Source organism: Tachysurus fulvidraco, chromosome 18, assembly GCF_022655615.1.
Source record: "Tachysurus fulvidraco isolate hzauxx_2018 chromosome 18, HZAU_PFXX_2.0, whole genome shotgun sequence".
In the NCBI taxonomy this organism is placed as follows: domain Eukaryota; kingdom Metazoa; phylum Chordata; class Actinopteri; order Siluriformes; family Bagridae; genus Tachysurus; species Tachysurus fulvidraco.
The window spans coordinates 4,089,724-4,117,079 of record NC_062535.1 but is presented as its reverse complement, the minus strand read 5'-3'; the positions used below and the strand labels follow the sequence as shown (position 1 = coordinate 4,117,079).

Sequence of the window (27,356 nt, the reverse complement as noted above, 5' to 3'; positions counted from 1 at the left end):
TTGAGCTACTCTCTTAAAAGGTTTTTGCTTGCCAATCTGCTAGCATCATGCTAAGTCATTAGCTCAGTGGAGTTGTCTGTGCTGGCATGGTGATTCCTCCAGAGTTGTGGTGCCTCTTTCAAACTGATTTACAGATGCGAGGCTTCATGTGAATATTTTTATTTAATATTTACTTTAATATGACAAACTTAAAACTCCAAGAGCTCAAAAGCTGTGCTATAGGTTCTGGTGCCAAGACATTAGCAATAGATAAAGTCCTCCAAGTGGTTAGGTGGAGCCTCACAAATGTATTTAAGTACATTATTTAATTATGTTTGTGACATAAACACAAATGCATCAAGGTCGTTTTGTAAAACTTTATTAAAAACAGAAATGAGACAGTAGTGAAGACTTTGGCACCAACAGTACAATCACTTTCTTAACTGAATTTAATAAAACACGAAGGACCAGAGGGATAAATAAATCAAGGCATTTGACAAATCAGGTGAAAAATCAGGTGTTGGTCTAATGAACAGTGTTGGTTCTGTGTGAAAATCTCATCTTAAAAGGAAAATAAAAGGATAAATTATAAAAGATGCGCTAAAAGCTCATGGAACATTCTGAGGATTATCAGTGCTTGATTTTATTGTGCTCTTCTATGTGCAGTCATAAAAATAGGTTTATCATTAAGTTTATTTTAATAACACTGGAAAAGTAGATTCATTTTATTGAAAAATTATAACATTCAGTGTCTAGTTGAAAGAAATTGAAAGCCAATCAAATGCCTGAACAACAGCATGACCAATTAAAAGCAGGGGAAATTGCAATGGCGTCGCTATGGCGTCATGTTGACCGTGCTGATTAGCTGAGAAGCAGCAGCAGTGATCGCAGTAACCAGTAGGAAGGCTTTAAGGCACTAGGGAGCTTAGAACAGCCTCAAGGTTGTCAGATCCGAGCCAGGTTACAAGGAGGGATGGATTTTATTGCTTCACTCCCTCGGGTTGAGATTAGCCACGGCGTCAGCAAGGATATCCGGCCGTAGACACTCAATTGGGCATTGAATATTCTACAAAGAAAAAGATGACACAATGCAATGGAACTTTGTATCATAAACGCTTAAATATACTTTACCTGCCGTTTTCCAGCAGTGACGCTTACTTCAAAAATATTCAGAACTCACCACTTTAGCGATGCCGTCTCCGTAACGGACCGGCTTCAGCATATGAGTGTTGATCTCTGTTCCGGGCTTCCTGCAGTTTTCACAACGCCAACCCTGACGGCGAGTCGAAGCAAACACAGTAATGAGAAGACACTCTAATGTACAGAGTCATTTGGGAAAAAAAACAAAACAAAAACGAGCATAAAAACACAATCATAGTCGTGTGTAAAAAGTAAATGTTCATACCTGCTGTCCTCCATAACAGGTGCAGGTACAGATCCCACCGAGATACTCCTTCTGCCATTGGTTTCCCACATGGTACGTCTTTCCGTCGTCAAAACACGTCGACTCGTCTGTAAACACAAAGGAGACACGTTCCTGAACCTCTCTTATGATTTACGTGACTGGAAAATATAAAGAACATGCTAAAAAAAAATGCATGTCCTTGGCAAATGTGTACAAAGATGCTGAGAACTTTTCGGCTGCACTTCCTGTTAGTCGGTTTACATACACTGCATTACAGACCACCATAGATCCGTTTGTGGGCAATTTGTGAGGAATTCGGCACTCACGTGGCTCGCACTTGAACTCTCCCTTGCCGTTGCCGATGCAGGTGCAGCTCATTATTTGACCAGTTTCTTCTCGTCTCTCCCAGCGCTCGCCGATGCGGTAGTTATTGCCGTTGTCATGGCACCACTCTGTGTGACAGATGAAATGCAATATGACACAAAAATACACCACTTCAGGGTCCATATTTTTGGTGGAACATTTAAAGTTGATTTATTGTTACAGGTCAATATATCCTTTGTAAGTATAAGTGTATACGTGTTAAGTAAGATTATGCTATTAATTTTTTTTTTAATCTGCAATGTTTACAGAGACGTGTGTTACTGCGTCACAAAATGTAAGAGCCAATCATATTTCAGCATGCTAATGAAATGAATGGAACACTGTTTTACCAGTTAATTGCGGTGCTTCCTAAGATTTTAGCAAAATTCTTATCTTAGTTTGATGTAAATTAAAGTACGTACTGGAGGAGTCGCATCGGAAGTGGCCGCTGCCCAGTCCCAGGCACCTGCACCACAGCTTGAAGCCGGTCTCGGACATGCGCTCCCACTCATCGCCAATGTTGTGATGAGTAGCCGTCAAGGTGTCATAGCACGAGTCGTCACTGGCTGGAACGCTTGCAGGATCTGACAGACAATTTTCTTTTATCATTTAGTAAAATATAATATGAAAAGTAAGAATTTTAATTATTGATTCATCTTGTACCTGTGTTACCGGTGGTGATGACCTCATCTAGGATTTTGTGCTTGAGAGCATCCTTTAGAGCCTCGACGAGGACACGGTATGAAGCACCGGATGTGAGGCCGATCAGTGTGGCACTGGTGGAGGTGGGAGGAAGTTGTATCTGCAACCGAACAAGTTTAACAAACAGCACAAAATGCATCAGATGTATGATGAAGCACCACTGATATTGCTACCACTCAAAGGCTACTCGTTTTTCTGTAACAGCACATCCTCAAGGTATGCACTTGTATTTCTCATAATCAACCAAAACTCCAGAACAATGTGGTTCTTATTGGCTTCCTCACCTGGAACATCTTCTCATTGTGCTGTGAGATTGGATGGCAGGACACAAAGTAGGCTTTGCTCTGCTTGAAGGGTTTCCAGCTGATGGTGGTCTGAGTCTGAGCCTCCTGCGGCTGATTTTCTGTAAAAAGGAGACTGTGAGCGTTCCTGTCGCTCAGTCGCAGCACCTTGGGCACTCGTGACCCATCCGGCCCCGGGGCAGGCACGAAGATGAGAGTTTGGCCCGCCCCAGGGACGTAAGGGTTTTGCCCGCTGTGAGGGATAGTGGGCTGGTTGTTGTATTCTGTGTACTCCATGCCCTGGCCACGCTCGTCTGGTCTCGGCTGCACCGTCGGACCAACCACGTTCACACCGTTGTCCGTCTCAGGTACGTCCAGGGGACCAAAGTGGTCCAGACGTATGGGCAGCGTAGATAGTGAATCTGGGAGCAGAACAGCCATTAGTAGCGAAGCAGGAAGATAAATAAAAAGACAGTGGCTAAGGGATATTAGAGATCCATCCAAGGAGAAAAGAATGCCAAAAATGGGAAATATATTTAGTCAAAAATACAGTAATATGTAAGTACATATTCCAGTGTGCTTGCTAGGGTGTAGTTCAATAGTTTGTCCCATCACATTCCGGACAAAGTCAAAATCTAGTATGTATTTATTATTATTTACATTTCTCTTAAACATTGATGGAAACAAAGATCCAGAGCTTTCTCCTTTTTGGATCATAAGCAGCAGTCACTGCAATTTGCCTCAGTTTAAAGCCACAATTATATTTTTAAGCACAAAAATGAATAGCATTGCATGTCTAGTAGCACGCACAGAACTAGTAGCATTACAGTAGTCCTCATTGCTAGCTTTAAGATAAACGAGCCGGTGATAATGCAGAGGCTAAGAGTCATCATGCAAGCGACTCAAAACTTCTTTTTGTCTGCTTTTACCACTGAGCAACAAAAAGAGGGGTGTAAAGGAGCCCACCATTAAGACCATTATCAGTGTTTGTGTGTATGTGTTTTTGGGTATGCTTACTGGTTCTGGCCTTGCCCACCAGTGCTGGACTTCTCAGTGTGTTCTGCAGAGCGAAGATCTTTATGATGTACATAGTGGCTGGTTTCAGACCTACAATCACACTTCAATTAAAAACGCTGAACACTGAATATCCTGCCGTGACATCAACACACACTTCTCCTAACGCCAAACAGCTGCTTCCATCGCCCTATAACATTTATCATCTATTTAAGAATATATGTTTGATTTTATTTTATAGTGTATAAAGGATTGTGTTATAGATCTAAGAATGGAATTCGAATAGAAATGTGAATTTGTGAGTTTAGAAAATCAGTTCATGTACCTGTGATGGAGGCATAGTTTACGCCGGCGTGTGGGCGTGGCGTGAGCTCCTGTAGGCTGCTTCCTTCTTCTTCATAGGTGACATAATATCCGGTGATATGGCTGGTGGGCGGTTGCCATTTGAAGGAGATGGAATTCGGACTTACAGATAGGAACCGGAGGTTAGTGGGGGGCGGAAGGGACGAGCCACCTGGGGAAAAACACCCACACACACAATGAATCATGAACACCAAAAAAACATTTGTAACTGAACACTGAAGCTTATAAAATGTGTGTTTGTGTGTGTCGGGGGGGATTACTTGTTTTGGCGGTGAGTGTGAAGGGTTCACTGCGTCTGTCTCCATTCAGTGTGTAGATGTTGATGGAGTAAGTGGTGGCAGGCTGAAGACCTGAAACACACCACACAGAGCTTGTAAAAGTGGAAGTAAATGTAAATCTGGATTTTACTCCAGTATTTAAAAATGATTTACCAGTAATTATGGCACTGCGATGTTCAGCTGGAATCTCCTTCCTAATGGTTGGACTCTCTCCTGAGAGGGGCTTGGCCTCAATCAGGAAGCCTGTCATTGGCTCGATCTTCGAGCGCCAGCTGATTGTAATGCTTGTGTCCTTCACATCATTGATGCGAGTGCGCCGAGGAGGGCTGATGTCTGTTGAGCCAATCAGAGACAAGCTGATTGTTGCATTCTTAAAGCCTATAAAAACCTTTATAAACTGGACCTTACAAAAACACTTCAACTCAAACTATGTTAAATTACTTAATTAAATTAGTTTTAATTAAGCTGTATTATTATAGAAACATCTTTACCTTCAGTTGTAGAGATCTCCCCAGTGAGTGGTGGGCTAATGGCTGAATCCTTCAGTGCATACACGTGCACCTCATACAACGTGGACACCTGGAAACAGAAAAAGGTAAACCGTCAGATAATTATGTATAGAAACAAATTTAACAAAATCTTTGCAAAACATTTTTTTTTTATTGCATATTATATATAGGGGTTTAACAGGGGTGGAGTATGGGGCTATTTTTGTTTCTGATGCAAGTAGGTATATATATGCAAATCGGACCAATACAAAAAAAAGGAAAACATAATGTAAATATACAGGATTAAATTCAGATTAGCAAATGTTTGTATACCCTCAGGACAAAACACAGTACTTGCTATAATCCTGTTTGTTATTTTTGTGTGTGAATATTTGTAATGTTAAAGGTATGAAAAGGGAATTTTTACCAGAAGTCCAGTGACGGTGGCCTGCATGGCATCAGGAGCAACGTTCATCTCTTTTGTTTGCGCAAAGTTGTTTTTGGGTGTCACACGGACACGGTATCCGTTGAGACTGGCGCTTGGTGGCCTCCAGAGCACCACGAAGGACGAGGGGCCTACGTCTCCGAACTGGATGTTGGTGGGGGCGGGGACACTTGCTGCGGGTTTAGACATTAAAGACATTGTAAGGAAGTGCATAAGGATGTAATAAATGTGTGCCTGCTTCTGTGCTGTTTCTTGTTGTACTCGACTCGGTGATGTCTCACCAGTGGTGTGCGTTCCCTCCGAGTCCGTAGCAGAGCCTCGGTCTGTCACTGCGGAGCTGTCCACGTCAGTGTACTTCATATCCGTGGGACTGTCTGGTGCTAAAGAACAGAGAGTGGAATCATGAGGTAAAAGTATTGAGCTTGGTTTAACCTAAATTTGTTTTACTCAGATATGTGCTGATATTAGCTTAGTTTTATTGTATAGCATACAAATAAAAACTTTTACACCACCATTTAAACTTTAAAGTCACCATTAAAGTCCTATAGCTATGTCCACTATATTTCTCAAACTTTTATTTTGTTGAATTCCAGAAGAACAATGCTTCCTTTAAGTTTGGACACATTTAAAGAATGTTTTCTCTATAACATGGAATAGCATTTTTAGTTTTAGGAATTACTACTACTATATCCACAATTAGGTTCCTGAACAATTCTGTTCCTGGACAATTAGGTTCCTATACAATTCCGTTCCTGGACAATTCGTTTCCTGGACAATCCTGGATTGGAATAGAAATCTATACATCAATGTAATACATCAGTGTTGTGTCTACTCACACTTTACAGCTTTCTGCACCACTGGTGTGCTCTCTCCATCACGTGTGTTGGCATACACGCTGATTACGTACTCCACTGTTGGTACCAAACCTGTTATTCTCACCTCTGTCTTATCTGAGAACAAAGAGAAGAACGTTTCCTGGATACCTGTTAATCAGCATGAAGCCTAGTATTTTATGGCATATCCAGCAGGACTCACCAGGTCCCACCTCCTTGGAGAAAGTGGGTCCCACTCCATTTTTTGGTTTCCCAGTGACCCTGTAACCAGTGATTGGGCCTCTGGCAGGTGTCCAGCGCACAACAATAGCCTGGTCCTGGATATCACTAACGTCTAGGTCTGTGGGAGATGGGGCGCCTGGGAAATAAAATGGTTCTTGTAATTAAATATTATGAACTATTATGAACTATTCCTGAATCTGTGATATTTACTAATAATGGCATAATAGTAATATTTTATTCCTGGATTATTGGGTCTTTACTCTGTTCCTGGATCAGAATTATTCACTATTACCTCATATCCTGAATTGGTATTGTTGGTGTTAACGGTGTTCCTGGATTAGTATTATTTTGTAGTAACTCACCATGGCTGCCAGTGCGGTGTGTAATGATGGTCGGTGTGCTGGATGCTGGACTGTCTCCTCTGCCAGTCACGGCATAGATGGTGATGGTGTAATCAGTGCCTGGCTTTAGGCCACTGATGGTGCTGGTGGACTCTGTACCTGGCACAGTGAACTCCTGGCCAGGGCCGCGGTCTCCTGTGGATTCAAATTGAATAGCAAATTTAAACGATTTCATCAGCTTTTACTGCAGAACTAAGATCCATGTTTGGTTAAATAATGAAAGATGAAATTTAATCCCTATTTCCTACACACACACACACACACACACACACACACACACACACACACACAAACACACCGCTTTGTCCATATTTGATCCTGTAGTAGCGCACTGGAATAGCAGGAGCGTCCCAGGAGATGGTGATGCTGGTTGGGGTGGATGACGTCACCTCCAGGTCCGTGGGAGCATCAGAGACTAGCAATGTTATAAACGTTATAATAAAATTGTAAGTGGCAAATTATAATATTGCAATATTACTTTACCTCAACGGTGGCTTTAAAGTAAGCATGTTTTTAATAACTGATAAATGTGTGTGTGTGTGTGTGTGTGTGCGTGCGGTGTGCTCACTGGTAGACTGTGTGCCAGTGAGTGGTTTGCTCTCCTGGTTGCCCCTGACAGCGTAGATGTTCAAGGTGTACAAAGTGTCGGGCTGCAGGTTATTTAGGACGTAATGGGTGCGGCTCGGTGGCAGACGCTCCTCCTGACGGCGCCCCCCACTGGTCGCCATGTACACCAACCGGTAGCCTGTAATCTGGGCCCTCGGGGCCCGCCAATGTGCCGTTAATGAGTGAGTGACGACATCAGAGAAGACGAGAGCGGTGGGAGCATCGAGAGCTGTGTGAGGGATAAAGACCAGCACATGCTAACTCTATTAGGACTGAAAAACGATGGAAGTCGGTTTCAGAAATAGAAATGATACTTACTTGTGGTCTGTCTGCCCGTGACCGGGATGCTCTCTCGCTCCCCATACACACATGACACACTCACCACATACTCAGTGATTGGAAGCAGATCTATAAAAAGCAGGAAGGGGGGGAAAAATTAAGAAAAGGAATCTGAATAAAAATAAATCTTGAGCTAAAAATCTTGATGCAATATACCTACTACTACTACTACTACTACTGCTACTACTACTACTACTACTACTACTACTACTACTAATAATAATAATAATAGCCGTTGCAGTACACAGTGAAATGAGACAATGTTTCTCCAGGACCAGGGTGCTACATAACACAAAGATAGAGCTAAGGACTTAGTAATTTAGTCCTATATACATAAAGTGCAACTGTGCAACCTGGTGCAAACAGTGCAGGACAAGACAAACAAGACAGACAAGACAATGCAGGACAAAAGACAAGACAATACACAAAAGGCAAGACGGAAAAGACAAGACACAAAAACAGCGCCAGTTTAAATACTATGTTCAAACAATATGATGTGTGTGGAAATTTGTAATAGTAGTAGGATTAATGTTCATAATGTTGTTGTTATTGTTATTATTATTATTTTTATTATTATAGAAATCCAAAAATAGGCATACTTTGGAGGAGATAGGTACTGGTGGCTCCGCCCACATTTACTTCTTGTATGTTGTCGTCGTCGTTGCTCGGATGATAGCGGATAACAAAGCGGCTGATCTCTGACTGGCGGACAGAGGGGCGGGACCAGGAGAGACGCATAGAGTCTGGACCGACTTCACCGAAATTCAGGTTGGTTGGAGCAGGAACGGCTGAAACAGAGGGAATATGAACAGAGCAAAAACACCACACACACACACACACAAACTGGTAAAAAAATCATTTTCCATCTCAGCATTGTGCATGTAATATTTATCCGTACTATTTACACTGTATATTATGTATATAATGTTAATACACTTTTATATGTATTTGAAACATTTTGACCTTTTGGGTTGTGTGTTGAGAAATATCTGTCTCTTAAATATTAAGTCCACGTTTGCTTGTTAATGCAGGTTTGTCTCTGTCATCATCCAAGTTGCAACTTTTTATCGTCTGCATTTTAAACATTTAAAAATGTATACAATTAATAGTTTATTTTTAGTTAAAATTAAAAATAAAAAAACATTACTTGCTTAATATTAAATTCCTTTAAAAATATTTACAGTTAAATAAAAGTTGTTGTTTTATGTTGATTTTATATATTACATTTTTAATTTTGTAATTTTTTTTACATTTTTATATTTGGCTATTGATTTTATTCATTTTCATTTGAACCTTTTTTAAATAGTCTTAATAGAATTCTAAAATAAAATAAAATTCTTAAATATAATAAACGTATTGTGTTAAGACAAAATTTTCTGTAAAACTAAAAAAAGTTTTTTTTAAATATTTTGTACTTGAATTTCATTTTGTTTTAAATTGCTAAACCACTGATTTGTAAATGTTGTAAATTGTAAATGTTTAGATTTGAAATCACTTAATTTGCATTATAAACCGAATGAACCCAGTCCCCTGCTGTACAGCCACTTAGCATGTTAAAGTAATTCACCAGCTTGCGTTTGCTGCGTGATCGTTGTTGGCTCGCTCTCGCTCTCCTCTGTTAGCACAATCACGCTGATGTGGTAGTCAACACCGGGCTCCAGCCCTCGAACCAAATAAAAACTGGTGGACGAATCCAGCGAATCCTCCAGGATGGGCAAACTCTGCCCAGCGGCCAGTACCGTGATGCGGTAGCCCGTAACGGCGGGGTTGTTTATAAGCGTCCACTGAATCCCGATGGTGGTGTCTGTGACATTACCGTAGCTGAGGTCTCTCACCTTTGGCACGTCTGGAGTGAATTAGTTTAGAATCGCAAGCAGAGGAGAAAACAGATTATGATCATGTGCTGTTAGAGATTTGATTAAAAGAGGAAATTAAACCTGGAATCCCAAGATTCTAATTAAGATGTGACATGCAACAAAATTGAAAAAATAAACAATGCACATATTATAATAGCTATAGATACGACAATTACAAGAACAAGGACCAACAATCATGTTACACAATTAAATTGAAATATTCATGAGAATTTCTTAAATTGTATGATTGTTATTAAGACAAAATTCATTATATTTAGTACAGAAAATGAATGAATCTACTGAGGCAGCCAGAATTAATACAAAGTCGATAAACAGCTAATCTTTCAATTATTAATTAAATACAATAAGCAAGGTGATGATGTAAGCGTTGATATTTATAGAAAAAGTTCTCACTATTTTAGACCGGATATTTTAGCACCATTGTTGAGTCGCAGAGAAAAGACCACAGTCCGACATCTTGGTTTTTTTTTTTTCGTTTGCTGGTTCATGCTTTGGGAATTCCATTTTTTTTTCTTGTTAATTCTATTTTAGCTAAAATTCTATTCTAGCTATAAAATCTATTAGTTGTAAAACAGGATTTAGAGGAACATGTCATGTTCGTGTTTACATTAGCATATTTCCTGTAACAAATAAAACATCTGTTATCAGAACCTCCACATGATGAGGCTCAGTGGTTACCTTGTGTGATAACTGATGAAATGGGTTCGCTCTCCAAGTGGTTTTTAAAGGCGTAGACACTAACGTTATACTCCACACCAGGGCTCAGGTTCTCCAGCGTACAGGAAGTCTGCCCACCTCGGACAATCTCCTCCAGAGTGTTCCCACGCTGCCCTGAAGTGGGTGAACATGTCACCCGGTAACCTGTGATGTCTGATGATGGGGTGGAGGGATTGGGGTGGATTTGTGGAAAAGAATGAAAATGTTAGAAAATGTAAGGGATACATGACTCCCAACTGCATTGGGAAATTGGGATTAAAAAAAAAGAGAGAAATATGAATTAAAATATAGATAAAATAAAGATAAGAGGTAAACTAAAGGAAAAATAAATCAGAATGAGAATAGCAACAGACTGAGATAAAAAAAAGAAAAGAATATTAAAGCTTCAATAACAAATTTAAAGGAAATAGACAAAAAACTATTCTTTATAGAAAATAAAAAAAATCGTCTTTTTTTCGTTATTTTCATTAAAAAAATTCTCATACATGAAATACAGATTTAAACAGATCAGATCTAGTTTTTTAGCTAAAATATTAATAACATATAATAATAACTATAATATAAGGTAATTAAAAATATGTTTTGATTTTTTTCCGAAAGTTCTGGATGTGTTTAAGAAAAAAATTATATATTATAATATAAAGAATATATTAAAATTTTGAATTAATTTTAAAGATGTAAAAACATTTTGTACAAAAGAAAAAGAAAAAAGAAAAGTTTTGTCCATTTTAATAACAATCACAAAGAACAAATTCACTCTCATTAACATTCACAGCACGACTGACTCACAGACACACAGCTGATGTGTGTTACAGTATTTACCGGGAGTGGTGGTTGCCTGCCAGTGAACGTTGAGGTTGCCCGTGTAGGGGTTGGACACCAGATTCAGACGACTAGGTGGGGTTAACGCTGCAGAACAAACATGAACACGAGACACTTTAATATTTACACCAAACACGCATGTTTATCCTACACATCATTCTTTACTTACGTGTAACGGTGTTGCGTGTGATGGCGCTGCCCTGTGTCCGGTTGTTGAACATGGGCTGCAGGCTGTAGGTGTATTCCACTCCAGGGGTCAGGCCTGAGATGTAGATGCTTCCTGAGTCAGAGGTCACGACCCTGGGAGCTTCGCCACCCTCACTGGGTTTCACTGACATCTGATTTAAAAAAAAAACAATCACACAATCAGCACTGAGCGTGGTTACAGTTGTGGTTACAGTTCAAACCCCCGGCTCAACGTGCTTCATCCTCCCTGACTGCAGAAGACTTTGCTCCTTTCTACCATGAGAAGATTGCGGAAATCTGCAGGACCTTCACTTCTGCCCCAACTGCACTAACATCTCACAGTCTGGATTTCCCTACTCCTTTGTTGTCGCATTTCTTAACTGTAGCAGCAGAAGAGATTTTACAACTCATCCAGTCTTGCAATCCTACCACCTGCCCATTGGATCCACTCCCTTTCACTATGCTCCAGACCATCCCGCAAGACATTCTGCCGTTCATTACCACTATCATCAATAGATCAATAGCATCTGGTCATGTACCAACTTCCTTCAAGAGAACAAGGGTTATTCCCATCCTGAGGAAACCAGCTCTGGCTCCATCAAACATCAGTAATTAAAGACACTATCACTTCTCTCGTGTCTTTCTAAAATTCTTGAATGCATTGTCCATTATTAACTGTTTGAACTTCCTCTAGTTGTCCGGACAGCTGAGTCACTGGCTATTTTCAAACGACAGTTGAAGACCTACAGTACTTATTTATGAAACACTTCAACTAGCACTTCCTCCTTGTTTGTTGTATGTATGTATGTATGTATGTATGTATGTATGTATGTATGTATATATGTATGTATGTATGTATGTATGTATATATTTGAAGTGTTTTAATCTCATGGTATCTATGGTATACTGTATCTCATGGTATGTAACCTAGAGAACCAGAGGTAATGTATCCAATGCTAGAGACTTAAGCACTTTTGTACGTTGCTCTGGATAAGGGCGCCTAGCCAAATGATGTAAATGTAAATGTAAGAGAAGACCTGATGAGTGACAGAAGAAATGAGACAGAAATTTAGAGAAAGTAAACATTTTCCACAGAAAGAAGAAAAGTCACTTAAACAAAGATTCTCTACAAATAAAATCAAACAATTAGCATCAGCCGCTTGAGATTGAATGCTGTGTCATGTCTTTACCTTGTAGCTGAAGCGAGGAACAGGAGTCCAGGAGATGACGATGGACGTGTCGGTGACGTCCGTGGAGAAACGGGGGGCATTACCGAATGGCATAGCTGAGTAACAAAACCCATGTGATAGGAAACAAACATGTTTAACATCAAGATGTTTTAAGTGCTTATTCCACACAAACTGCTTGCTGCTAATATAGCAACTGTATTTATTTCTAGCAATTACATCTGCTTCAGCTCCAATTATCCACTCCTGTTCAGTGTTGTAAGTAGTTAATCCACTACAAATTCCCACCTGTTTCTGTGTATCGTAGTTATTTTTTAAGCTCACTTGGGTGCTACATTATATATAGCCATTTGCTTTGCAACTCACAAGTGGTAATGGTTCCGGAGATGCCCTCGCTCAGCGTGTTGCCATGCTCTGAGTACAATGTGATGGTGTACGATGTATCCGGCCGCAGGTCCTGGACGGTGTACTGGGTCTCCTCGGGTCGGACTCTAACCTGCGTCGGGGTGGTGGAGTCCTCTGAGTTAATGAAGAGGCGATAACCGGTGATTTGGGCTTGTGGGGCAGACCACACCACCAGAACAGTGTCCTCTGTGACTTCTGGGAAGTTTAGGTCTGTAGGAGCATCAGGCCCTGAAGGAGCAATAGGTAAAAGGTAAACAACAAGTCTGTTTAACTACCTAACGCTTGGATAAATACTACACACAAATAACTGCAGACTCACGTGTTGACTTCTCTCCCACCAGCGGCTGGCTCTCGGCTCCACCATAGACAGCGTAGACGTAGAAGCGGTACAAGGTGGCGGGCTGCAGGTGTGTGATCTCAGCATAGGCGTTGGGCGTGACGGGGAGCTGTAGAGGCCTCTGTGTCGCCCGGCCATCTGAACCTACAGGTTCATAGGTCACACGGTAGCCTGATACCTCAGTGGGTGGTCCAGTCCATGTGATAGTGATCTTCATGTCATTCACCTCATAGAACTGCAGCTCAGTCGGTGCCTGGACTTCCTCTGAATGTGGAGTCACACAAACGAGAATGAAATGATGCAAGTGCAAAAATCCTTACATGATGGGGTATTAGAGTTTTATTATGGAGTGCAAAAGTCCGTAAAAAAAAGAAGAAAATCAGGTTCAGCTCTAGGCTCCACGTGACCCTGTGTAGGGTCAGAAGTACAGAAGGGATGGAAAAAAGAAATCAGTGCCCTCGCATGCCTGCTGTGTAAATAACACCCTGTTCATCTGTGTGTGTGTGTGTGTGTGTGTGTGTGTGTGTCTGACTGTCCGGCTGGGGATGGCGACTGTTCTTTATTATCTTGCCAACTGTCACTTTTTCTAGGAGAAACCTGGCACGTGTGTGTGTGTGTGTGTGTGTGTGTGTGTGTGTGTGTGTGTGTGTGTGTGCGTGTGATAAAACTGTTATGTCTTATAGGATAGAACATGTTATTCTAAAGATTTAAAACCAGCACATGCCAAGCTTACGTTATGTTTTCCGCAAGATTTGTTATTATTATTATTATTATTATTATTATTATTATTATTATTATTATTATATTGTTGTTGTTGCAAACCCAGTTTTAACACAGACGGAACTAGTTTTAATAGTCAGATTTTTTTGTTTGTTTGTTTGTTTGCTTTTATTTTGTAGTAGAATGGAGTTATTGAGTTGCAGAAACGACTGAAAGAAAAATAAAAAAAGAGTGAAAGAACAATGGAGGGAGAGTAAGATAAGAAAGAATAAACAAACAAAAGATAAAAGAGAAAGAAAAGAAAGGAAGAACGAAAAGCTAAATAGTAAAATGAAACCAAAAAGAGATAAAAGAAAAAGAAGAATAAAAAATAAGAAAGTTAATGAAAAATGAATAAGGAATACAAAAGACAAATATAGTTATGGGAGAAGAAAGAAAGAAAGAAAGAAAGAAAGAAAGAAAGAAAAATAAAGAAGCTTTGTGCACATGGGCACAGTGGGGGTGGAGCTAGAGATGGAGCTCCGCCCATCTAACCCGCTGCAGGTGTCTCTCACCAGGGTGCTGCTCTCCGGCTGTGTGGACCTGCAGCACCATCGGTTCACTCTCCAGATTTCCCTCCACAGCAAAGATACTAACGTTATACGACTGACCCGGCTGAAGGTCAACCAGGGTCACTGAGGTCACCGTCTCAGCCAGGATGAGCTCAGTGCTGCTGCCTTCAAGGGATGGGGTGTACACCACACGGTAACCTACACACACACACACACACACACAATAAACTTCCAGTCTAGAATTCTTGATAAAAGAATACTTCCATAATAAATAAGTTGGGAATGTACTGGTGATCGGCGCTTGTGGTTTGGTCCAGGAGATCACAATGGACGTTTCCTGGACATCTGTAACTCTGTGACTGGTGGGAGCATCAGGAGCTGAAAATCACAAACACGAGTACATACATGTTAACCTCTTTGTAGCTACTTTCCTCTGAGGTCATTAGTGTGTTAACAAAAACTCTATTCCAAACTGTTGTAACTTGCTAGTTAAGCATCTTATGTGATTGTTAGTGGTGCTACCTAGCTGAATTAATAACACCAAGCATATGTCACTAGCTAGTATAGCTAGTCTTCTAGCAAATTTTCAAACTAGCAACTAGAAACAATGACAGCTAACACAGTTGCTTGCTGTTTAATTTGGTGAGTTAGCTTGCTGTGTTATGAATTAGTAAGAAACGAGGTAGCCAAAGAAATTCTTTCAACATTTACAGGTATTTTTCAAACTCAGTTTTCAATTATCTGGCCAAGTAGCTAGTATGGTAGCTAACCCGTTAGCTGATAGGTAGTGTAGTACATTTGCATGTAGCTAACCAGCTATGTTAGGAATCATCTGTTTCCTTGAGCAGAACGAACAATGTATCTGAAGTGGTTTATTTAGCGAGCTTATATATAGCATAGGAACTTTCCAGCTGGTAACTAGTTTTGATATAATATTTTTTCTTATATCAAAAATCAAAACCTCTCTCAAGAGAACTACATCATATATACCGGTGGTCTGAGTGGTGGTGAGGATGAGGTTTGTATTTCCTTCCGGCTCAACTTCGTAAACCTGGACTTGGTACGTTCGGCCTGGTAGGAGGCTGTCGATGTTCAATGATGTTGTTGTGCGAGGAAGGTCTTGAAAAACAAATCAAAACATGAAAAATATAATCCTATAAACTTTCATAGCAGCATTTTTATTTAACATTTTTAACTATTCATATTTATCAATTTCTTCATTTCTTAACAAAGTGATTTAGCCTGTTAACTATGATGCAAGTTTCTGTGCCTTCTTACATTAATGCTAGTTTGTATGTTAGCCTATTTACTATAAAGAGACCTTGTGTGTTAGTCTGCTTATTTTAATGCTAGTTTTTGCGTTACACTGTTTACTATAATGCTAGTCTGTGTCTTAGCCTTTTTAATGCTAGATTGTGTCTTAGCCTGTTGAATGGTAATTTCTGTGATAGCATGCTTGCTTTAATACTAGTTTGTAATAGTTATTGTTACCGATCACCGTGGGCTCGGCTCCTTCCTCAGAGAGTTCATACTGCACTCTGAATCCGGAGATGGTCTCAGACGCTGATGTCCAGGAAACAACGAAACTGCTGGACGTGATCTCAGTGATGGATTCAGACGTGTCCAACACTCGAATGGGCTCTGTGGTCATGCCTTCAGTAGGAACCACTAGAAAGGAAGAAAGGAAAAATACAATATGAAACGTAAACATGTTTACTGGAATATTAATCTGTAGGTTTGCTAAATGTTAGCTTATGAGTTAGCTTGTTTACTATGTATGTTAGTCTATGTATGCCTGCATGGTACCTTGTTCACTATAATGTTAGCTCATGGGATAGCTTATTTGCTATAATGCAAGTTTATGGGTTATTTTGTTTACTGTAATGCTAGTTCATGGATTAGCTTGTTTGCTATAAATGCTAGTTCATGGGTTATTTTGTTTGCTGTAATGCTAGTTCATGGATTAGCTTGTTTCCTATAAATGCTAGTTCATGGGTTAGCTTGTTTGCTATAAATGCTAGTTTATGGGTTAGCTTGTTTACTGTAATGCTAGTTCATGGGTTAGCTTGTTTACTGTAATGCTAGTTCATGGGTTAGCTTGGTTCTGCAATGCTAGTTCATGGGTTAGCTTGTTTGCTATAATGTTATCTTACGGGTTAGCTTGTTCCCTATAAAGCTTGTTTATTAAACACTAAGTATTCCCATTAGAGGGAAATAATGGATGAGAGGAAGTGTATGAAGTGACATACGTGAGCCGTAGGATGTGGTGAAGTCGAATCTGGTCACCTCTCTGTGACCGTAGCTAAGGATGCTAATGAGCTGGCCCTCATAGGTGAGCCCTGCCTTCAGGCCTGAGATGGTGTAGGAGTTGATGTGGCTGGGAATAATGACCTCCTTCCACGGAGTGCGAGTGTTTTTCTGTGACAAATAACAGCCTAATATTCAGACAAGAGGAGTGCTGGGAAGTGATATTTCTTTCACTTTTCACTCATCTATTTCTTTACTTCCATTCATTCCATCCTGTTTCTTTTCCCCCTCACTTCCTTCCACTGCTTTCTTACTTTCTTACTTTCTTTCTTTCTTTCTTTTGTTCTTTCATTTCATTTTAGTTCACTTATAAATAGTTACTTTTTTGTCCTTTGGCAAATGTAATGATGTAAACTTCAGTTTGAAAGACCTTCAAAGCACTGGGATGACTTTCTAAACAATCACTTCCTACATCACATCATGAACACTGCTGCACACTGAATGTGAGCATAAACACAAGTGGACTTCTCCAAAATGTCTGATGAACTTCTCCTAAACTTTTTCTGAGTTTCTGCTGAACTCCAGTCTCATGTTTGTGAAGTTCAAGGCCTGTGTGCTTGTTTGTGCATGATTAAGCGTCATGGCTGTCCCCCTGTACCTTTGTGTAAATATCTCTTCCACATATTTGTGTACAGAAGTTAAATTTTCCCTGAATTGTTTGAGCAATAGAGCAGATTGAACAAATCATGCTTTAGTGTGTATATTCTACACTGCAATTCTACAAACCCTAATGTATTAATGCAGAGCCCTGAGGGATCCCACAGAAAAACTGTGCAGTACTATTTCACCACTTCCTGTGGGGTTTTGAGACTTTTTACGGATAAATTTAAAAACCGTTCCCATCACCAAGTCCTGAGGTACAATGCAGTGGAACAGTGCTCATGTTAACCTACCACTCTCCACTTGAGGATGTACTGGGTGATGTGGGCTGATGCTGGTGGGTTCCACTGGATGGGGTGTGAGTTGGGCTTGTTTCCTGTCTCTGTGATGGTCACGCGTACTGGAACTAGTGAAATAAAGTAAGCAAAAAATTTGTATCAGGACTAGGGTTATCTCTTTCTCTCTTTCACATACACACACACACACACACACACACACACACACACACACACACACACACACACACACACACATTTACTACCATTACTTTCTTTCTTTCTTTCTTTCTTTCTTTCTTTCTTTCTTTCTTTCTTTCTTAAAATTCTTCTGCCTCTCTATCTTTTATTCATTTACCATAACCATTTCATCTCCTCCTTTCTTCATCTCTCCTCATTCCAACTTTCTTCTTGTTTAGTGGTTACTTCTCAGTACTCTACAGTAATGCCATGAAGTTAACTCCAATTTAATAATGGGAAAAAAATGACCATTGAGTTTGAGTGCAGTTTAGCAGCAGATTTTTTTCTTGTTCAGGAAAAAACCCCTCACACATTTAAAGCAGTTTGTGCTTCAGGTCTAGGTTTGAACAAAATCTTATTTGATCTGAAAAGCTTTATTTTAGCTCAATCAGCAATGTGTGGAAACTCTGAAGAAGTGATCAAAAGGGGAGTATGTAAAGCTGACCCTTTCTAAGTGAGACAAGACAAACTCTGATTAACGATCAGATAATGATGGACTGACATCGTCAACAACAGACTAAGGTCTAATCTGTGGATCAGACATGTTTACATAACATTTTCCACTCTCTAACCCCAAGAAAATGATTCCCCTCCTTTCTGAATCAGCTTCCTGTGAAGCACATTTCTTCAAAAACGTTAAAGGAAACTTTTTTTTTTAAATGTCAAACGTTGGTCTATGCTTTAACGATTTAATCCGGAAATTTACACCCATCATGTATCATCTATTCTGCAATGCTTTATTGAAAGGTCTCTCTTCCAGACTTATAGTTCTACTTAAGAATAGCCCTGCCCATTTTACAGTGAGACAGAGTTTTAAACATATAAAATGTTTTATTAAACCTCACTGGAAAGCACTTTGTTTCTGTTAATGTTGCTTTGTTCTAAATGTTATTAGTGTTTATGTTTCACATTGTAACTCACCCCGGGACTGGAGAGGCTCGCAAGCGTGTTCTCCGATACCGTTTCCGTAACAGGTACAACGATACTGGACGCCATGGTTCACTTTATCCCACGTCTCGCTTATCTGATAGAACACTTTTGTCTCAGCTTCTTGGCACTGATCTGCAGGCGAAAAAAAAAAAATTTATATCACTAAAGTGCAGATGTTCTTATTTTCTTGAGCTGTCAAACCGACTGGGAAACATCTGGACTGGCAAAGTTTCCAAAGAAGCTCTCAAAGTCTTTCTCTGTCTGAATCCAGACAGCTGTAAATATTTCTTCTCGAGAATTTTAGTAAAAAGCAAAAACAAAGCCAAGCCAAGAAACTCTGATCAGTGTGAAAATGTCTCTGGGCATCGAAGATTAAAAGAGAGAGATGAGAGAGTGTATCTTACCGATAGCATCGCATTTCCAACGTCCGCGGCCCTGACCGAAGCACGTGCAGTTCATCATGTAGCCCTCGTTGTGCCGCTTGTCAAACTTCTGGCCTACTTCGTATGTGAGTCCTTCTACAATACACTGATCTGATGGACAAAACACAATGTTCCTTTTTTTTTGTGAGGTTCATCATTGTAGTTAAATTTGATGTGAATTTGTTACAGAATAATATATAGATTGGTATATAGCTTTAGAAATAATGACAAAGTTTAAGTAGAGGAGTTATAGTTATAAAAATAACAGTATCATTTTACTATTAAATACAAAGATCAGGTATAGTAGCTATAGAAATCAATACAGTATAAAAAATATATTAAAAAAAATTCGATTCCTATTATAAGTTTAAATAGAAAATGTAAGCTGTGTTAAGCTGAGAAAATTCATGTAAAGTTTCTAATGAGGTTGATATAAAATGCACAAATTTTACGTTACACTAACTACAGAAATAAATACAAAGTTGCTGTAGTCAAAGAATTAAAAAAAATTGTACTTCAGAACTCAGAATGAAGCTGTAAAATCAGTTTAAAAAAGAGAATCGAGTTTGGGTTTGTACCTCGAAGCTGTGAGTAGGCGACGCAGCTCCACTCGCCCCGGCCGTTACCCAAACACTTGCAGCGCATCATGTGGCCCATGGTGTCATGGCGCTTGTCCCACTCATCCCCCAGGCGGTACATGACGTCATTTACCGTGCAGATTTCCTCATGAGCTGGAGAACACAGGAAAGTGCAGTCAGATTAGTGTTATGCTTATTTTTTTATTCCACCAAGTACTATATCTCAAACTGAAAAAGTATGGGTCTCTGGGTTTAGTCAAGATTTAGTCTTTTTTGTAGAAACTTAGGGCTAGACTTTGACAGGCTTTAATAAGGATTTAATGAGCATACAGTCAGGGATTTGTTAGGGTTCATTCGAGATTTACAAAGTGTTTAGTCTGGGATTAACTTGTCATATTTAGAATTAAGCCTTTAAAAGATATATAGGTTTCTACAGAAATTTGAATGGATTTTTGCTGCCTATGAGGATTGCTCAACTGTGTAGTGCGTGTGTGTGTGTGTGTGTGTGTGTGTGTGTGTGTGTGTGTGTGTGTGTGTCTGTGAGTGAGACAGTAAGAGAGAGAGAGATTTTGATCTCAGAATGTTCGCTTTAGGGGGGGGGGGGGGTCTATCATGTACCCCTGGCCAAGACAGCCACAAATCAGCAACTAGTTAAGGCTAATTATTATGCCTCCATAAAGACTCCCTCTCGTAATGACATAATGCACTCGGGTTTTGATGACCTGGACGCGGCCTGGCTGGTTTCATGAAAAAGCTATTTGCGTCTATAAAACCAACTTCAAACAAAAAGGATGATTCAGTGCAAGCATCTGGCTGTCCAGCTGCGTTCCAGTATATTAGAGTAGCGTATTTAATTCGGTCAAAAGCAAATATTTTGCTTTTATGCAGGTGAAATGTTTACCACGATATGAACAAACAATATTTGGTTGTGAACTTGATGTACCTGGCATGGGACAGAATCCGTAGCGTCGCTCTTCATCGTAGTTCTCTGTAGTGCCACACCACTTCATCCCATCACGTCGGCCATCAGCTGTGCAGTCTGTGTAATTACGGCCATTGTACAGGAAAGGAAAGTGGCACAGTGCGCCGTTAGAGTTTCCACCACGAGTTGTAACCAACACTGCAAGGGAAGTGTGACATGACAAACATGAATAATCAGTATACACAGATGCAAACATTTTCTTCAGCTATCATTAGCAGAGTGACTATTTGGAAATACATACAAGATTAAGTGGGATTTCATCCAAAAGCTTAAAATCTAGGTTACAAAAAAAATTTTAAAGTCCAATGGATTAAAAAACCTAAGACCTTTAAATCAGTTCCTGAAAGTTAAATCAATCGATCATTGTGTGTTGGTTTTTTATCCTAAAGCTGGAATTTTTATCTATTAAAAAAAAAAAAAAACAATAAAAAACTAGGACTCAGGATTCAATCCTAAAGATGGGACTAGAAATGTAAAGATAAGGAATTTGATATATAGGGGAAAAAAATACCTTCCATTTAATATGAAAAGGTTTGATTTTTTTTTAGCTTCCAAAGATCAAACTCTGTATTAAAGCTACAAATTTAGGCACAATTCCAAAAATGCAAACTTTTCATCCAACTTTGGGTCTAACCCCATATCTAGGAATTTAGCTCTAAAGCCAATGTTGGGGATTTAGGTCCAACCAAAAAATTAAGACAGAAATCCTAAAGCTGTGAGATTTATGGTCCATCTCTTAGGTTAGGGATTGAATGAAAAATCCTAGTTCAATCTCCAAAACTCTTAAAATCATTATACCCAACCAAAACCTTGGGTTCAAATCCTACAGATAGGAATTTGGGTAGAATTCTAAAGATGGGACTTTAGGTCCAATCCCAAAGCACAAACTTTAGTTTCAATTTCAATGCTGTGAAATTAGGTCTAATTCCAAATGTTTGTTTTGTGAAGTTTTTTGTTTTAGTTCTAGTCTCTAAGATGTGATTGAAGGTAATTGCTAATTGAATTACAATCCTAATCAATGTGGATCTCAAAGTTCAATCCCAAAGCTAAAACCATGTATGTTGTGAAATGGGTCAATATGAGTCCAAAGACCAGAGAGACACGTTTAAGCACAATAACCACCTTAAATCACATTCCTTCAGTCTCAAATTGAGTTTCAGTTCAAACCCACAGCTAAGATTTCAGTTAAATTTGTTTAATGAAAATTTTAATATTTTATCAAAGCCGCACTTACAGTTTCTCTGAGTGCAGAAGGAGTACTGGCGATCTGTGTCGTAGTCGGAGGTGGTGCTGCACCATAGCTGCCCGTCAGATCGGCCTTCAGAGATGCACGAGTAGTGTGTTTTTTGTCCATAAACAAAGGGGAACACACATGGCCGCCCGTTGGAGTTCCCTCCATACACGTGAGACTGACCATCTGCGCACATACACACACACACACACACACACACACACACACACACACACACACACACACACACACACAGGAATTGGGGGAATTCAAAATGAAAGCCAATATTGAAGCTTCCATGACAGCAAGTCATAAAACATCAGTTAAGTTCAGTCGCATTCCTGAGGAAACTGAGTGAAAAGAAGAAATATATGACAATTCTTTGTTTGGACACTTTGTTTTTTGTGTTATGTTGGTAACGTGAAGCTGTACCCCATTCTTCACAGCCGATGCCTCCATTAATGCAGGTGCACATCATCTGCTGACTTCCCTGCGTTTGGACCCAGCGCATGCCGTTGTAGTAGGTGGTACCAGATCTGGTTTGGCACGCGCCAATATCAACCAGCTCAGGTACAATTTCCAGCTGATGAGTGACAAGTCTGACTTCGGGGGACAAGGCCGAACCTGAACCTGAATCATTGAGAATAAAGGGCAAGAACAACAGGAAAAACTTAAAACAACCCTGCAGACCTGCACCATACAATCAAAGTCAAACCACTAAAGTTTAACAATTCCTATAAATATTTAATACATTTCAATGGGCTGTATAAAGGACCCTATGTGAACACATGATTTTTCCTAAAGCAGCTAATTCTAGAATAAACGGTTAGTTGTGATTGTGAATGTCGTTTAAGGGTTAAGTCAGTGAGCAGACTGTTAGATTTGGGATATCTGAATGAGAAGATGATTGAGATGGCAAGATTTTGAAGTTACCTGTATCACACTCACCAAGGGCTGTTTGGGCAGAATTACTCTCGCATTTCCATTCGCCACGTCCATTTCCCATACACACACACTGCTGACTGCGGCCCTGTGTGTCCACTTTGCTCCATGTCTCGCCAATACGATACGACTTCTTCATATCCTGGTCGTTACAGCGGTCTGAAACAGCCATGTTTTTATTACCACCATCATGTTTGGTAGCTAGGAATCTGTCACTGTTTCCAGGTAGCTTGAAAATGGTTATTTTGTACCAACGGCATAAATGACACAATAACAACAACTTATAATAACATGCCACTCACTCCGGGAGCTGCAGGTGATGCGTCCGTTCCCTTCACCAACACACATGCAGTCGACGATCATCCAGCCCTGGAAAGATTTCTCCCATGTCTGTCCCACCACATACGATGCGCCCAGTGAGGTGTCATAGCAGTGCTCGGCTGTAAAAAACGTACATTACTATTGTTAACAGAGCCGCTGCAAAAACTGCGATACACTGGTGAAGATAATATTGTGATGTAAAGTGTAAACTTTTACGAAATGTTTGTTGTTTAGATAAACAAAAAAGATTTTATGAAAAAACTCTAAAAATAACAACTAAAATAATGAAAATATTTCAACCAAACAAATAAATAAAAAAAATGCAAAATAACAAAAAAGAAAACAAATAAATAATACAGGGAAAAGAAAATAAACAAAATATATGTAAATAAAACAGTATAAGTGACTAACATGTAATTCCATGTGATTGAAAAAAAAATAAATTAATATATATATATAAAACAAATAAATATAAATAAAAATATGAATATAAATAGCAACATAATTACTTACACATAAATAATTAAGATAACAGTAAGTTTAAAAAAAGTATCGTTTTAAATGTTTAAAAATGTTTTTCAAATATAAATTTGAAAACTCTTGTATTTGAAATTGTATTTGGGTAATATTTATATATTTAATTTACTTCTGTTTTTCCTGCCATTGTTCTTGTCTCTATTATGCTTAGCATATATATATATATATATATATATATATATATATATATATATATATATATATATATATATATATATATATATAATTATGTTTTTACTGTTTATATTGTGTTTACTTGCAGTAAGTACTATGTAATTAATATTTCAATGTAAGTGTGCAATGCATCAGTTTCACAAGGTTACTAGGTTTGTTTGTATTTGTTGTACTGTTGATATTGACCGCTGTACTCTCATTATTTACACTAAGTTTAATCATTATCCCTGATTTAGCAGAATCTTCCCTCCTCAGCATTATGTGTCTTGAATTGATCCTGTTGCAGCTGAATGTTTCAAGTCCTTCTAACATCCTGATGATAATTAGTCAGAAAATGTTGACCGTTGACCCTGGACCATTTCTTGAGCACTCACCAATGGGTTTGCAGGTCCACTCGCCCTTTCCGTTGCCGAGACACACACACTCAAGCATGTAGTCGCCCGTGTCATGGGGTCGTGTCCAGGTCTCGCCGATTCGGTACGAGCGACCTCCTTCATGGCAGCGATCTGTCACAATGAAAAAACAAGATGCCATGACAGGCCACAAACTGCTTTAATACCTAACTGCAAATTTTTCACATAAACAAAATGAATATAATAATAATGATTTACGGATCAGCTTGAGTATTACAATGCTAGTTCATACATTAGCTCAGTTTGTTATAATGCTACTTCAGGTTAGTGCTTTTATAGTCTTGTATTATTAATTAGTTTAATCATTCATGATAATTGGGGGCGTGTGCTGTGGAACTTTTTTGTTCTAAGGTTTCTACTTTATGGCTACTGTTAAAGCCAGAAAGTGACTCACTTGCGATGGTGCAGCTGATTTTGCCTCGACCTGAGCCAATGCAGGTGCAGTCCCAGATCATCTCGTCCTTTGGCCTCTCGTATGTCTCGCCCACACGGTACGACTTTGAGTTGATTTTATCAAAGCACATCTCTTCAGCTAAATGAAACAAAACCATCATGGTTAAAGGAACAGAACACACTTTGGGATTGAAGTGGTACACATTTCAGCTCAAGTTCAGTATAAAATAAAAGCCAATGTTGCACATAGTTTTCATTCTTACCTGCAGATTTGGATTCACACTGGATGCCTGCCGAACCTTTGCACGTGCACAGTAACGTACTTGCCATATAGGGTCGTTCCCATTGGTCATTGAGCCGGTAAAATTGCCCATTCTCTGTACAGCCAGCTGTGTGAGAAAGAAAATGACCCATGAACCACAGCAAGGTTTCACAAACAACCTGATGTTCCTCCACAATTCAGTGCAAGTATAATCTCTCTATATTGATTGGAGTTTTTTTTGTTTGCTTGTTTTTTGTCATGGAATTTCATCCAAAAGTCTTCAAAGTAAGACTTTAAAAAAATATTGATTAATAAACTGCTTGTCTCTACAAAAATCTACATAAAAGTACAAAAACCTCTTGTACATTAACGTCGTAATTATTTATGTTGCTGGTGCACTTTAAATTAAGTCCTTGATTTTCCTTATGTAGGTATATGTTAAGTTCTAGTTAAAAAAAAATAGAAAATTACAGAACTTCAATGAAGTACACAGTAATGCAAGGGCTCTATTTTTATTTTTCAGCAAATGTTTTACCTCAAAACATTGATGTTAATTTAAAAACGAATGTACCATCAAGGCAGTGGGCAATCTAACAGAAGAGTGTATCAAATTTCAATCAAAATTCAACCTCAAAAAGTGTGTGTTCTGATTACTACCTAATTAATACTTAACAAATTAAACCATAATAAGGTTCTTAGAGTATACATTATTTATTATAAATATAGTTGTTATTTATTCATTAGGTGTTAACCACATATAAAAATCTATAACGTATTATAAACAACAGTATAACCCAAAGTGAATGACATAAGATTAAGAAATATACACAATTCTGTTTTTACACACAATTACTAAATATAGTAGGAATAATAGTTCCACCTTACAATTCATGTGTAAATATTGTTTAACTCAAATTTTACACAGTAAAATAAGATTTTGTAGCTACAAAATGTTGTTTAAAGTCATTACATGTATCTTTTTTTGGAGAAAATACATTTTTGAGACATTAGTCATAAAATAAAATGTACATCATGAATCTTGCTGTTATTTTACACAATCGTTTATCAATAAAATTTTGCAATTTTTTAGCTACTCATTGGAACAGGTTGAAAAAAAAACTGTTTTATTACTTTTGAGCGAAATTAGTTATAACTAAATTTGTAAATAAAGTCTCTCCCTGTCATTTGTCATTATCAATAAAACCTTTACCTGAGTCATTTTAACTTATTTAATGTAATTGTTGTTAAACTCAGCAATCACATTAAATGGAGCAAAAATAGCATAAGTAGGGTCTCTACCCATTAAGTATCTCTACCAGTACAATTTTTTCTTGTAATCTTTAAAAGTAACATGCGGATTTACTAAATATGACAAATTACTACAAGAAATACAATTTCTCTAATACTAATCTAATACAATAATTGACAAATTCAATAATAAAAACTGTTGCCAATGAATTTCACTATTAATTAACTGCCCTAGGTTATGCTGTGCTAGTATGTTGTGCACACAATGTTACTTCATGTCATGTCACAAGTAGCAAACAGCAATAAGTTAAGTTTTTGTAGCTACGCTATGTTGTTTAAAACAAATACTAGTATTGATTTGTTTTTGGTGAATAGGCTTCTGTTACTTATGAGCTACATTACAGTCACAGCTTTGGGTGCAAATACAGACTCTAAGTGATATTTTTTACGCAATCGGCTATCAAGAAAACGAGATTATGTAGCTGAACAATATTTAAAGCAAATATCAATATAGTTTAAGGTTAAATAATTTTTTGTGCAATTTGAATGACATTAGTCACAACTTAATGTGCAAGTGTAGATTTGTTATTTTATGCATTGTTTAGCAATAACTAGTAACTAGTGAAAAAACTAGAATTAGTGTTGCATTGCAATTGCGCAGCTTTAACTTGTATATCTGTATGTGTTGTCCCTCACCTTGGCGTGTGTGTGCCAGCTCTTCCAAAGGGATGTCCAGCACCTGCTGCATTGGTCCATGTCGCTTAATCCTGCCATACTTCGGCAAACACATCACCGCGCTGCACGCGCACAGCGCCAACAGCACCACGCGCCTCATCCTCGCGCACAGTAAAATATTTAAGAATCTAATTTATAACAAAACACTTATTTGACAAGAAATAAACACTTTGCTGGATTTAGTTGGTATTCTTGATTCTTGGGGCGGGCTGCAACTCCTGACGCGTCTAAGCAGCACCGTGCGC

General features: G+C 38.8%; 1 protein-coding gene across 4 annotated transcripts; it reads right to left on the bottom strand.

Moving 5' to 3' along the window:
• Window positions 1-342: 342 nt before the first annotated feature.
• Window positions 343-27,356, bottom strand: fn1b (fibronectin 1b). 4 transcript variants are annotated; one of them, XM_047802958.1, is made up of 46 exons: window positions 27,073-27,356; window positions 25,130-25,255; window positions 24,868-25,005; window positions 24,435-24,566; window positions 23,331-23,468; window positions 23,020-23,187; window positions 22,519-22,716; window positions 22,090-22,272; window positions 20,817-20,993; window positions 19,874-20,026; window positions 19,278-19,406; window positions 18,865-19,005; window positions 17,722-17,834; window positions 16,771-16,939; window positions 16,013-16,189; window positions 15,512-15,640; window positions 14,810-14,899; window positions 14,525-14,719; window positions 13,233-13,514; window positions 12,875-13,141; window positions 12,512-12,606; window positions 11,305-11,473; window positions 11,136-11,222; window positions 10,275-10,466; window positions 9,287-9,565; window positions 8,319-8,507; window positions 7,699-7,788; window positions 7,343-7,609; window positions 7,073-7,189; window positions 6,736-6,909; window positions 6,354-6,509; window positions 6,155-6,268; window positions 5,600-5,698; window positions 5,301-5,491; window positions 4,877-4,964; window positions 4,539-4,718; window positions 4,368-4,457; window positions 4,070-4,258; window positions 3,748-3,837; window positions 2,734-3,152; window positions 2,411-2,549; window positions 2,170-2,331; window positions 1,711-1,836; window positions 1,385-1,491; window positions 1,160-1,252; window positions 343-1,045 (listed from the first exon to the last, which is right to left on the bottom strand). In XM_047802958.1, exons 1-46 carry the CDS (start codon window positions 27,209-27,211, stop codon window positions 968-970), a joined length of 7,224 nt encoding a protein of 2,407 aa, XP_047658914.1. In that variant the 5' UTR covers window positions 27,212-27,356; the 3' UTR covers window positions 343-967. The 4 variants fall into 4 exon arrangements, with proteins under 4 accessions (XP_047658914.1, XP_027012423.2, XP_047658915.1 ...); XM_027156622.2 differs by having other exon boundaries at window positions 23,035-23,187; XM_047802959.1 differs by lacking the exon at window positions 9,287-9,565.